Source organism: Hesperophylax consimilis, chromosome 3 (assembly GCF_061612785.1).
Source record: "Hesperophylax consimilis isolate HC1 chromosome 3, BYU_Hcon_1.0, whole genome shotgun sequence".
Classification (NCBI taxonomy): Eukaryota; Metazoa; Arthropoda; class Insecta; order Trichoptera; family Limnephilidae; genus Hesperophylax; species Hesperophylax consimilis.
In genome coordinates this window covers 14,382,135-14,396,547 of record NC_142838.1, presented here as the reverse complement: position 1 = coordinate 14,396,547, position 14,413 = coordinate 14,382,135, and the positions used below count along the sequence as shown (strand labels likewise).

Genomic DNA, 14,413 nt, shown 5'->3' with positions numbered 1-14,413 from the left:
TTATACCCAAAAATAAATCACTGTAATACTTTTGGCCGTGAACATCTCAAATCGGTTTCATGATAACTCAACACAGTGACTATTCAACACACTTTATATAACTTTTTGTTGATGTGATGAATTATCATTTTGATGATTTATCCGGTCACCCTCAAATCATATCAGAATACTCACTATCTTTATCTTCCCTCTTTCCCCAGCCGATGACGGTGCAGACAGTTCCTTCGGGCAGTTGCCTCGAGGCGGGAGGAAGGCACACCGGCAGAAGCTGCTCGTGGAAAGTTACTCTTGAGGCAAGCTGTGGAAAAAGTTACATTTTATAGGTAGCTATAATTTGCAGATAATGATAATACTATACCTACTTGAAAGAATTATTAAAATGCATTGGTGTAATTAGCCCCGAGATTAGGAATTACCAATAATTAAAAACCAACAATAATTGCGATCTGTCAAACTAGTGTAGAAATTAAAATTGAACATCTTTTGTTTTTTGGAATCGTCGACATGAAAACAAATACAGTTTATTTAAATGTGAGGTTATGTTTGATTTCCGAAACTGACAGGGTTGACTTGAAGGTAGGTACAGGAAAACTTTCACACATTTTTTTAAAAAATGTTTTCAATGCGTGCTTCTTCGACATAGATTTATTTTATTTTGATTTATCATCTAATAATTGGCTTCTTTTATGTTTATGTGAACATTTCAAAAACACAAAAACAACTTTTCCATGTAATTCTCTCGTTGTGTAAAGTTTTAAAGAATAACAAGTACGTCCTTATAATAATATCGTTTTGGGAATAACCGTTTGATGTTGATAAGAAAAATATTCACTTTGACCAAAGTGCTTTTTGAAAGTTTAATTATTTTTCCATCTTGGTGTGGCCATTTAAAACCATTATTAACGCTCGCAGAGACCTGTATTTTTATCTACACATTCTTGACGGACATATATGCGTTGGTGTATTGTTATTAAACGGTGCATTTTTCCTACATAGGCCAATGGCCTGCCCTCAACATTCGAGAGAAATTCGTAATGCAAGGCGATTTTTAAGAAAATTGGTGCAGTAATATTTACCTGGAATAGTGCAACATCGTTGTCATGGGCGACCCCCAAATTGTAGAGAGGGTGAGGAAGGACCCTGCGCACCTTCATCTTCTGGCCGTAGTATGAATGCGCATGTCTTCGGGTGATGCCTAATTGAATAGTCCACCCTGACACATCGGAGTGACTGGAACAAGGGAAGTTTTTTTAAGAACTGAAATATATATTCAAAGAGGACAATTAATAAACTAGCATCAGTGCACGCATCATACTTATGTACTGGCGCGTTTCCAAACCCTTGAAGCCAATTTCCACTAATTGCTGATTTATAAAATTCGCTGGACTGACGACCGATGGCTGCCAATCACCTGGATGGAGGAATTTTTTAAGATCACTGACGCAGCGGACGAGATAATCAGAGGGCGATGGAACTTGGAATAAATTCTAGTTTTGCTGACACAATCTTGAGTTGACTTGAATAGAGGCCAACCTCAACAGCATTAGAGTGAAACGATATATCCGATATTGGCAGAATACAGTTATAAATTTATGTTAATGAAGTAGGTAGGTACTGACTTGCCCACCCAGTGCGAGGCCTGTCACTGATCGGCGATGAGCACCCACTGGTCAGCGACCGGCGCAGTAGATCACATCACAGTAGAGCACCCCTACGCAGTGGAACTCCTTGGGCATGCAGTTATAAAGTTAAGTTAATGAACATGGTACTGACTTGCCCACACAGTGCGAGGCCTGTCTCTGATCGGCGATGAGCACCCACTGGTCAGCGACCGGCGCAGTAGATCACATCACAGTAGAGCACCCCTACGCAGTATAAAGTTAAGTTAATGAACACTGTACTGACTTGCCCACGCAGTGCGAGGCCGTGAGCACCCACTGGTCAGCGATGAGCACCCCGGCGCAGTAGAATACCTCCTCGGGCCCGCCGAGGATTGCGGCCAGGAAGGGCCACTCTCCGGGAGCTGCCTCCACGCCGCCGATTATCCGGTTGCTAGGCTTGGCGTACACCTGTCGGGTCTTGCCGCATACTGAAATAAGAAAATAAATCTTTAAAAATTGTTAGGTAATGTGAGAGAGGTAAGAGGCAGGCGAAAGTAGTTAGTTAGATTAGTTTGCTGGCTGTTTAGATCAAGAATTGCCCTACAGGAACGGGACTCTTCAAATTATATGCCCACGAATAAGGCGGAACGATACACCGACATTTCCCATATTACAAAGGCCATATTGCAAACGATTGTTTACTTAGCAGAAAATATATTTCGTCGAATTTATTTTAGTAACTTTTATAAAGAATAAAATGCAACAACTAAGTCGAAACCGTAAAACAAATCATAGATTATAAAAACCGCCTGCAAAATGCTTTGGCCTGGAAAATCGTGAAAATCATAATAACAGAGTTACCACGCGACTGCGCTCTTAAAGTGATATTAGTGATGAAATTTCGATGTCATTGTGTACGTGGTCAGATACAGCAATAAATAAAATAAACACGGTTAGTTAAAGGTTGCACGATACAATTAAAACTTTAAAATGAAAACTCGCTAATTCGATTGTTTCTGTTTCACCGAGTTCCTTTTTCTTTAATGGTTGAATAAATTTAAAACACGTAATTCTTTTAGCACTATCTCGAAAAAATTAAAAGGAGAAAGTAATTCGATGACCTGGAAGGCAAACTAGACTGGGAAAAATTAAACAAAAATATCGAGAATTATCTACATAGGTATTCTTCATTTGTTTGTTTTCAGTTTCAGTAAAGGATTGAAATATACTTAGAAGTTGGTGGCAAGGTAAACATTAAAACATGAAAAAATTTCATTATGTAATCGTTTTTTAATTACCAAGTGCAGAAATAAGTATTTTTTATTTGTCTCAATATGACTGGCACACATTACGTTACATACATCGTCAGTTTGACCTTTGACTAAAATAAAAGTCGCGGTATAAAAATGTATATTATTTGTACCTACCTAATAATTTTGTTTCTTTATTAATCAGTGGTGTAGAGTTCACCCTGTCTCAAGAAAAGAAGAGATTAATAAAAGGATCATAAATTAATAACTTCCTTCTTTTTTCTTGAAGTACGCGCCGTAGGCAGTGCACGGCTTTATAACTTGAAGATACTTTTAAACCTCTGATATTAACCGAATTCTACGAAACACTATAGGTGGATGGCAAGCAAAAGAGTGTGCGAAAACGCACATCTCTTGCCATGCGTAGGAAGGGCGTATTTTGTTAGTAGTTAGCATTAGTAGTTAGCATTAGTAGCTAGCATTAGTAGCTAGCATTCATTGGCTTGCTACACCTGTCTAGCCTCCCTAGTCTCCCGTATTCCGCTTCATTCCAGACGACGCGACGCAAGCGAACAGTATTTTGTTAGTAGTTAGCATTAGTAGTTAGCATTAGTAGCTAGCATTCATTGGCTTGCTACACCTGTCTAGCCTCCCTAGTCTCCCGTATTCCGCTTCATTCCAGACGACGCGACGCAAGCGAACAGTATTTTGTTGGTCGAACCCTTGACTTAAAAGTAAAGGAAATCTTACCGTAGTCAGTGCAGACGAGGTTCACGTTCGATGACGTAGCCCCGCAGGTCCGGAACTCCTTGAGAAGGTTAGTGTCCCTCTCCCGATACATCCTCCACAGGGACGGATCCCTCTGTCGCGCTGCTATGGTTAGCTCACTACCGTCTGTGGTGGTCAAGCTAGTGTAGTTGGCGTTGCTGAAAATTAGAAATATTATTACTAGGAAGAAGTGAGAAATACTACGCGCAAAAGCAAGGCAGACAAACAAAGATGACAATTGGTAGGTACGTAAATATTTTTAAATATTATAGATTTCTTGCAAATAAATGAAGACAAAAAGTAATTTATACTTTCTTTTACAACTGAGTTGACATCGTCTCTAATTATTTATAAATCTCCACATATTCACGTATAATTAATTACATACAAATAAAAACATAATCTGCTATAATTATTATCTAAATAGCATAAAATAATGTTTCTATCCGCGTCTGTCTGTTTGTGCGCTTAGTTCTTCTAAGATACGCACCGTATATTGATAGAATATTTATTATCATTTAGAAAATTTATTCCGTAAGATTTACATAAACAATAGTACATGCATATTATACTTATAGAAAGTAGAGAGAAGTCGATGTTTTATAATAAAGTCGTAAAAATATATGGATACATCAAAATAAAGTACTACGGAATTAAACATCTTAAAACGCCCACTGAAAAGTCCGTGATGGTATAAATATGTCTATCTCTTAAGGATAACCCCCAGCGACGCCGGGTACCCGTCAGCTAGTGAGTAATAAATGTAAACTAAACTGTGGCTTATTCCGAATTATACGAGAATCTGTATCGACAGGTATCGACTGTCTCTCGATCGCAAGAAAGGACTTTGACAGTTTTCCGGGCCAATGTTATACTGGAAAATCGCTTTTCTTAAAATAAAAAAACTCGATAAAAAGAGCAAATTCTACATAGGCCTCGTGATATTTGAAAAACCAAACATGGCCCCTTAGAAGCAAGCCACAAAGTTATCTGCTTAAAAATACAAAATACAAAATTCAAATATTTTTTTATTTTTTTTTATTGTTTTGGTGTTTAATTCGTAGAACTCCATTTAATTTTGACAGTTTTAATTTTAGACAGTTTGATAATGGCCTCAAAAGCCGAAACAGCTGTCACATTAAAAACTGTAGAAATAACAGAAATACTTGCAGAACTTAATAATTATTATAACATTATTAAATTTGATTTATTTTAATTTTATTTAAAAAAAAAAAATCAACAAAATTCAAAGTTCGAAACATATATGGATTGCAATACAAAAGATTTAATTAATATGTAACGTATTCGAGTACCTATCTACGTATTTCTAAACAAACTTTGTATACCGGCAAAAAAATCTCTGAATGCCACTATATATTAAACTTTATGCTAGTAAACCTGTCGCTAAGAATACTAAATGGGTAGTTAAATTAGGTACCCACTTAATTAAAAAATATATTATATTTATTAATGCAAAGTCGCAAGAATTATTTACTATTGTTCTTAATTATTTGAAAAAGTTGGACTTTTTTACAGTGACAAAGTCAAAGAGTCGTGAATCATTGAATACCTTTCACTGAGATAATATTTGCTTCTTAAGTCCCTTATATAAATATCCTGAATAAATAATAATAACAAGCAAACCGCAGAAGCAACGTTCCTAGGGGAACATTTTAATTAAATTATCGTTCTGCTGTTTCCTTTTGCCACCATTTTTGCAGTGGGCTCTTTGGAAGTTGGTATTAGTTTCTGTGGTTGAATAAGAAACTGTAAGCTCAGAGCCATGATATAATAATACAAGCTCTAAAGCCAGCCAAAAAAGTTTACTTTGTGCAAGTTTTTAACGATGGGAGTTGTGGTAGTTGGTGTATTATATTTAACTACTGAAGTGGCGCTTTCGCTACCTGGCCACAGGGCAGAGGCGTGTATTCAATAGAGGCACATAAGCACTGTCTACCCTGCCTTACTCGCGTATAAATAATATTCAAATTTATAAACTTATTGCAATAAATAAATCTATACGCGCGAAGTTCCAGCTAAGAATCGCAGCGCCTCGCGCACCATAGTGATCGCACGTGTCAAAAGCAGAAACTAAGTATGCCAAAAGTATTCAATCTTTAATTTATATTACACAAAATATAAAAATTTAGGCTATGTTTTGATTCAATGGATTACTCTTGTATTAGTGTCTAAATAGGCAGAGATTTTCAGAACAAAATGCGATGACCAGCAAATATAGCAATTAGTGCCATCTGTCGGAACCTCTATTAATTAGTATAACTTTACTAATGAAATAATGATAATATTATTGTTTGGCTTTCTTTTAAAACATCATTGGCTGCATTTATTTTGCGATAAAGTTATAGAAATTGTATGTATCCAGTAAAAAGTTTGTAATAAACGGTGAAAACAATATTGCTAAATTGTTGAGCATCTCCTCAAATTATTAGTAGTTTGAACACGTGTTTGCCAATAATTTGAATAGATTCTTAATAAATTAACAATACACATTTTTCTCCGTCTATGCAAAGATGAAATTAAATCTCAGAAAACTTTCATAAATGGAGTAACCATTAAGTTTAGAACACATCATAACCCCTTTTATAGTTATATAATTCGGTTCTTACTAAATAAGTACCCCCCTGAACAAAATAATTATTTTTTATTTGGTTTGTTACAGTATCTTTTTTTACATTAGCTCCACACAGGAGGCCCTAAAGAAAAAAAACACGAACCTATTTATACTTAGGTAACCAATACAGCTGCCTTGCTCGGCGAATTCCAAGGGAGCGACATTTCCACATAACATACTATAATGCCTACAATGGACCCCGAAATGCTTCGCTATTACTAATGTCTTTCTGCCACCATTCACCGTACACGACAATGTTATTATTAACAAACTACATTACATCCACTTTAAGAGGAAGCTATAAGCCAAAAATGTGTATATTCTTGGTATACTTTATATTGCAGGTAATAGGCATAAAAATCGCTTGACAAACGGAGTCTTGAAACGTTCGATTTCAAGCAAAAAATTGGTTTTTTATTTATTTTGTAAATAATTTTATAAGAAAGCAAAAAATTTAATCAATTGAAACTGTCACAGATAAGCTTAGCTATAATACTGAATTTTTAAAAGTTGTTTTCTTTACGCGTTCATACATTTTAATTGAAAAAATATTTTTTTTAGTAGTTTACATTTATATTTTTTATCGAGTAATTTATATTTTTATTTGTATTCTTCTCAACCGAAACGATAGAAAAACCTTCAATTTATCCAAAACATATTTTGTTGGTATTCATAATGTATACCAATTCGTTATAAAGATTAATCAAAATAGTGATTTAGCATTAAGCTTCGCTCTTAATTATACTCTGTATTTCGTTCCGGTGCAGAGATATTGCCTTAAGTATTCCTCGGGCGTCCCCGACTTCTTTTATATTTTAAACCACTTCTAAATACTTTCTAAATAATTTCTAAATTTTCAGCGATATCTGTGGCCCAGTCATTTGGGCAAAATTTACATTTTTATTTATATAGATTATTAAGAAGATGTTGTTTCCATATTTTGCACGAAGTTAAACAAATAAATATAAAAAATCAAAGAAATTTAACTGCAGCCGTAAGGCAGTTTATATTGCTTTGTTTATAGGATAAAAAAATAATAAAACATGTTGTGGTATCTAAGCTATCCTATGGACAGATAGATGTAACATTAAAATTAAAACATTGACATTGAACGAAGCAAAAATCAAAAATTCAATATTTTAAGGGTTCTATAAGTCCACTGAAGGAAAGGTTTGATTCCCAAGTTTTGTAACACTGCACAGATAACAGAATCTCAATTTAAATTAGCAAAAAAATAGTTTTCGTCCTTGGTTGATTTTATTTTAAGTTTATCATCCAACAGAACTGCGAGGATAGTGCAATTCCAGTCTGCCATATTACATGACATATAAACAATAGATATTACACGTAAAGAAAATAAAAATAAAAAGGAAATGAAAAATGTACATAATACAAGTAAATAAAATTAAAGTATCGTCCTTTAGGGAGGTCCTTTTATCGTCCACTTATTGCTAATTGAGTGGAGAGCTGAGCCACTCGGATACAGCCACTACAATGAAGTTTGTTGAATTCCGTGTCCTGCCCCAGAAGATGGCTAGTCGGCGGCGAAGCAAGGCAGAGAATAAGTTCACTCTCCCTTCAGTGAACATCGTGGAGGCACTGCAAAACTTTGGCAGTTGCATAAATTGCCTGTTGCGGTTTCTAGTTGTGGGGAGTGAGTCCCTCTCCCTTCAGTGAACATCGTGGAGGCACTCCAGAACCAGGAAGTTGCCTGTGTGTATTGTTCTCCCCCTCAGCTTGTCCCGCTGTGCTTATGTCTTAAAAAGTAATGAATGATTTGAAATAGCCATATTTACCTGTATCCGAGCATGGCACACACAGTGCCTGGCGAGGCCTGGTCCCAGTGAGCCACACACGCCGGCTGCCAGCGTTGCTGCTGCGGTCTGAAGAGCTGCAACTGCCCCTTGGCGATGTCTCCATTGCTCTCGCTCAGTCTGACTGCAATTCATATAATAACATTATAGCATCCGGCAAGTAGGTGTCCGTGGCTCTCCGTGTTGCATACTGATAAATTCCAGTCTGCATGATTGATATAGGTTTTATGTTATTTAGAAGACAAGTTGGTGCCGAAGCAAGTAAAATGAATGGACAGTCTTGTTTTTGTGAAGAAGAAATTGGAAATTAAATATTCTGTCCCCTGAAGAAATATGATTTATTAGAAGAAATTGTCGAAGTCGCGAAGTGTGTCATGTTCCATGATGATATGTCTCACTGAATTGAATCAAATGTCAAGAGTCATAGTAATAATAAACGAATAAGTCAAATTTGCATTTGAAGTTTGTACTCGTAGATGTGATTGCCAGGAAATAATAAGTGTGATGTTCCATATTTTCTGCAGGAAAACGAAGTGACATAACAAACGCGTTTAATCTTTCCTACATACCACCAAAATTGTCTTATTTCAGTTTATCAATCATTGATGTACCTGAGGCGTACTGTCTTTTATACAGCGATTTAACAAAATTTTAGATTTGAACATAAAGTGTGGTATTTTCTCTTTCTAACACTGTTTAAATCACTTTTCTAACCATGACAGTAAGGAAGACACAATGATTTCTATGAGAACATATGAGCCGTTTCCAAAAGCGAACAAATTAGCGTAAGGGGTTAAGATATATATCTCAAAGATTATTATCTATTAGTAATTGTCAGCATTCAATTATATACTATTAAGTTTATTTATTAAAACTGCTCAATACCGTGATACCTCAAAGTTATGCGAAGACTAATGAGTAGGTAACTAAAGTAATTAAAAGTTCCCAACTTTCTGGGCAATAAATAAGGCCGACTTAGATCGAAGCATCTGGGAGGAAACACGACTGAGTAGACTCATCCCCTGTTTATTTATTTTGTGGCTTAATAAAATAAACAAAGACGTTTAATGCGAACACGGAGTTGAAAGTTTCGTCTAAGTAAAGTCTTCTAAGCGGAACTGAAAACATCCACAAATCGGCAAATATTAAGATGTTTGGAATTATTTCATCATTTCATGGTAAATAATATTATTTAAATTATTTGTTTAAATTATGTTATTTCATCCTTGTTTTGTTAATTGAAATAAATTAAACATTGAAAACTTCGGGTTTCAACACATTAGTATAAACAGTTTATGGAAGAACAGATTCATACAAGTAAAAAATTTATATATCTTGCATTGACCACTTTTGTTTTATATCTACACCTATTGCCGACCAGTTTCAATAAATAATTTTATTGAAACCTGGTATAAAATATTTTTTTGTTTTTGTTGACATTAGAAATAGTGATTTATATATTATGGGAAAAACTATCCATTGCTATATATAATTGGAAAAACTTGCATTTAAAAAAAAAACCTTTATTTTTTGTTCCAAAAAACATATCTATGGAATTACACTTACGTATCTAAAAATACTATGATTTAAGATTACGGCGAGATCATATATTATGTTACTTGAATGTCTAAAATAATAAAAGATACTTATATTCATATTCTCTTTGAATATCGTACATTTGAGGTTTTTCCAGAAATATTATGTAGGTCTGTTATTTGTAGATGTACCCTTGCTGTCCACCCGAACATGATTTCAAAGAAGCTTTTTAAAAAAAAATTTTTTCGCGTTTCTTGCTAGTTTTCTCACCAGCAATACAATTTATCACTCTACGAGGCAACAATAACGATATTTCTATTATTAGGTCGAATATTTATAATTGTTTCTGTAAGGCGACGAGGATGCTCACGTCACTCACTGGTCAGAGAAAGGGAATTAATCCTACTCTCTGCCGAATGAGAACCTTTGATCCCGACAAAGAATTGTGTTGTCCCACACTAAATACAAAGTGTCACTCAATATATTGTACTCACCAGCAGCTTTGGTTATCTCGATGTGTTGATTCAATTTGAAAAGAGAATTTAGATCAAAGCAACGTTATTATGTTTCTCCACAATGTTTACGTCGAACTGTATCGGTAGTTACCGAAACAGGGCAAGCAATAGCCATATTGAGCGTCTAACAGCGATTCCAACGAATTATCACGACGCGCGACGTGATAAAGCCAGAAGTACTTGAAGACTTCTCACATGTGTCATTCGAACAATTGTTTTGCAGTTTCAAAATTAATATTTGAATCCTGGCTTTGCGATTGGCGTGAACAAAATTAAGCTACAAAAAACCAATGGAGTGACAAAATAGTTACAGAGGTTTAATGTTTTTTTCAAAGATGTGTAGCAATTGTCAAAACATTCAGATATTTTTTTAATCGCAACTAACTCTGGAAAAGACATGATTTATTTAGATTATCGTTGTACATATCCGAGAGTTTACGGATCAGATTAAAATATATCAAATGGAATCCCAAGTGAATTTCAATCGAAATAATTAATCAATTTTACGGACTCCGAGCTTTTTAAAACCCAATGTTCTAAATAGAGCCTTTTTGTGCTTAAAGCGGATTATCTTTATAAAAATAACATACGTAACGTACTCAAAATAAATCAGCAGTTCAGATAAAACGAGCCTCAAAAAACTTTTAAATTTTGATATATTATCTGGGAACCCTCAAATGAACGAGTACTTATATTTTGTATTGGCCACAAAAATAAGTTTTCAGTTCTACCTATTTATGTATTAGATCATTTTTATTAAGTGGTGCAGGGCTACCTCGCATAATTATACAAAACATTCAATTTATTATATTAATTAATTAAGACATTTAATATGTTATATTTAATACACAACACTTTCAATATATTATATTAATTAACAATATTAACAAATCACGTATGATTGAAGTTGTCTTTCGTAAAGATTTTTCATTGCATGCTCTCCTGCAATCTGTACCTACGTATATTTTTGTAGTAAATTTCGCTGTTTCAAAAAAGGATGTCTTACCTGTCACAGGTGATATCTATATAATATAGGTATATAAAAACAAGCGCGTATTCAAATGCAACGGTGAGTCAACATTTCAGGGCTAAGTGCAGTGGAGACATTAGTAATAAATTGTTATCAATAGCATTAGTACTAATATTCAGGGCTAAGTGCAGTGGAGACATTAGTAATAAATTGTTATCAATAGCATTAGTACTAATATTCAGGGCTAAGTGCAGTTGAGACATTAGTAATAAATTGTTATCAATAGCATTAGTACTAATATTCAGGGCTAAGTGCAGTGGAGACATTAGTAATAAATTGTTATCAATAGCATTAGTACTAATATTCAGGGCTAAGTGCAGTGGAGACATTAGTAATACATTGTTATCAATAGCATTAGTACTAATATTCAGGGCTAAGTGCAGTGGAGACATTAGTAATAAATTGTTATCAATAGCATTAGTACTAATATTCAGGGCTAAGTGCAGTGGAGACATTAGTAATAAATTGTTATCAATAGCATTAGTACTAATATTCAGGGCTAAGTGCAGTGGAGACATTAGTAATAAATTGTTATCAATAGCATTAGTACTAATATTCAGGGCTAAGTGCAGTGGAGACATTAGTAATAAATTGTTATCAATAGCATTAGTACTAATATTCAGGGCTAAGTGCAGTGGAGACATTAGTAATAAATTGTTATCAATAGCATTAGTACTAATATTCAGGGCTAAGTGCAGTGGAGACATTAGTAATAAATTGTTATCAATAGCATTAGTACTTATATTCAGGGCTAAGTGCAGTGGAGACATTAGTAATAAATTGTTATCAATAGCATTAGTACTAATATTCAGGGCTAAGTGCAGTGGAGACATTAGTAATAAATTATTATCAATAGCATTAGTACTAATATTCAGGGCTAAGTGCAGTGGAGACATTAGTAATAAATTGTTATCAATAGCGTTAGTACTAATATTCGCTTTTTTCATTCAAGTTTTTGTTTATATTGCTGAAATTCATCTGTCAATTATATAAATCTAACATTTTCATCATTAAGTAAATTATTACAATACAAGCTGTACCCCATCACTCATTGCTGTGACTCAATCTGTCTGTGCAGATAGAGAAACAGTAGCACGTGTTGTTTTTACGTCCGACAGATGGCGCTGTTTCAAAAAAGGATGTCTTACCTGTCACAGGTGATATCTATATAATATAGGTTGTCACGTAACGAATCGGACACGTTCAAAACTCCCTGCGAATTCAAATCAGTCAGCGGTGAGTTGTTACCATTGTCGCTGTGCGCGCGCGCCTGCCTCGTGCACGGCCAAGTTGGTAAAACTGCTCTACGCTCGACACGCCGGCATTCAAATCACCAACGGCCGCCCACACTCACAATCTAGCCTTGGCCCTGTCAACATGTCTGTTTTGCTATCAACCAGGACGCCATGATTGCGCGCCTAAATTAACGGCCGCTTTGTACAAGTATTTTCGAAGCCTGTACCTAATTGCTGTGCCTACTCACCATGGAGAAATGTACGCGTAATAGCGCGTACAGTACGGAAGATAACCCTCCTTTTGTGGTTCAACATGTACGCGAAACCTACTACAAATTCATGTAAGCGGATTAACTATCTTTACCTTTTATGTGCCTTTTGTGACTTGAAATATGCCTACACACACGCTTGCCAGCCAGAACCTAAATTATCAAGAGAGATTGTTCCTAACGAAACGCTAGGAATATTTAGGATGTAAATGATCCATCTCATTTGTGTATCTGTTTGTAATTGTGCTTTGTGAATATACTATCATACCCCATTAATGCGTTTCCTTTGACGAATTCGAAGTGGTTTGTTTGGCAATCAGTTCCCCGTGTAAAAGCCGTAGCTGACCTGACGCCTGATGATCATGACCTCAACCTCTACCACCTGAGCTAACGCCGATATGTACTAAGGCACCCTTTTTGCAATGGACCTCTCACAGGGAAATTGCGCCCTTTACACTGTCGCCTAACATGGGGCAAAATTTTTTTTGTCATCCCTTCATAAGCCAACAATAGACTACCTCGTGTTCGTCAATTGAAATTCTATTCATGTACATTATTCTTGTAACAACATGTGATTTCCTTAGCAAATGTCCACAAACCGTTTTTTTTGGCGCGCTCGCAAAAAACTGGGTTCACAAAATGGTGGCCACGCGTGCTCACACCTTGCCGCGTATCGTGAACACTCACGACAACTACAAACAAACACAACAGAGTTGTTTTTGTTTCTCAACAAGCAATAAACATCACGAATTCGTGTGTGTTTATTTTTTTTTCAACGCCCATTTCAAAACCGTAATGTCTCCTTTCACATAGCGAACATTACCAACAAATCACCTTCCTTCAACTAGTGTAAATAAAAACACGGGTATGTCTCAACACTAATTATACATTTATTCCTAATAAATTATAGGTACAACTGTTTTTTCCTCTAGTGTGCAAATACGAGTGTTAACCTTCCAAGTGCCTTCGACGAGTGTTAACCTTCCAAGTGCCTTCGACAAGTTTTAACCTTACAACAAGTGACGTGAAAAGTGAAATTAAATTCATTCCTTTTCTTCAACATCCTCAATTTCAAATCAGTAAATCTGTGGTCAATTTTTTCTCAACGAGTGAAAGTGACTAGTGAAACTAAAAAACACAGTTTTACAAAGCAAAGTCCTGGCCAATTTTTCTTCTCAACAAGTGAAAGTGACTAGTGAAACTAAAAAACACAGTTTTACAAAGCAAAGTCCTGGCCAATTTTTCTTCTCAACAAGTGAAAGTGACTAGTGAAACTAAAAAACACAGTTTTACAAAGCAAAGTCCTGGCCAAATTTTCAAAATTTCAAAACACTTCAAAAATTCCGGAACACAATCATCTTCCTTTTTCAAACATCAAGCAAACCTTCAAAATGGACTCACCCACTGTACCTACAGAAATTACATTTGGTGTAATCACCAACATTTTCCAATCAAAAAGAGAAATATTACTACAAGCTCTTCGTAAAAGGGACCTGTCGCCAACTGACAAATCAAGGAAGTCGCTTATAAATTACGCCTTGTACTTCAACAAGAAATACATCAGGAATTTACGTTTTAATTGCCCCGAACCAGTGGAAGCAAAAATAATTACACCAGTACCACCTGAGTCAAAAAACATACCAGCACCGGTCATTCCACAAAATAAAAGTTACGACCTATCATCCTGGAAAATTAAATTCAACGGTCGCACCGATGTGGAAAATTTTATTGACAGAATAGAAGAAACTGCCCAAGTCAGAGGA

At 35.3% G+C, this 14,413-nt stretch overlaps 1 protein-coding gene across 1 annotated transcript in view; it reads right to left on the bottom strand.

The window, feature by feature from the left end:
• The window catches only part of LOC149424999 (atrial natriuretic peptide-converting enzyme-like), a 94,255-nt gene that overhangs the window by 4,690 nt on the left and 75,152 nt on the right, over positions 1–14,413 (bottom strand). Inside the window, exons 7-11 of the mRNA XM_089650899.1 lie at positions 8,048–8,189; positions 3,602–3,777; positions 1,906–2,089; positions 1,077–1,230; positions 175–298 (exon numbers count right to left, since the gene is read on the bottom strand). Of these exons, the coding sequence (XP_089507025.1) occupies positions 175–298; positions 1,077–1,230; positions 1,906–2,089; positions 3,602–3,777; positions 8,048–8,189 (780 nt within the window). The remainder of the gene's footprint in view (positions 1–174; positions 299–1,076; positions 1,231–1,905; positions 2,090–3,601; positions 3,778–8,047; positions 8,190–14,413) is intronic.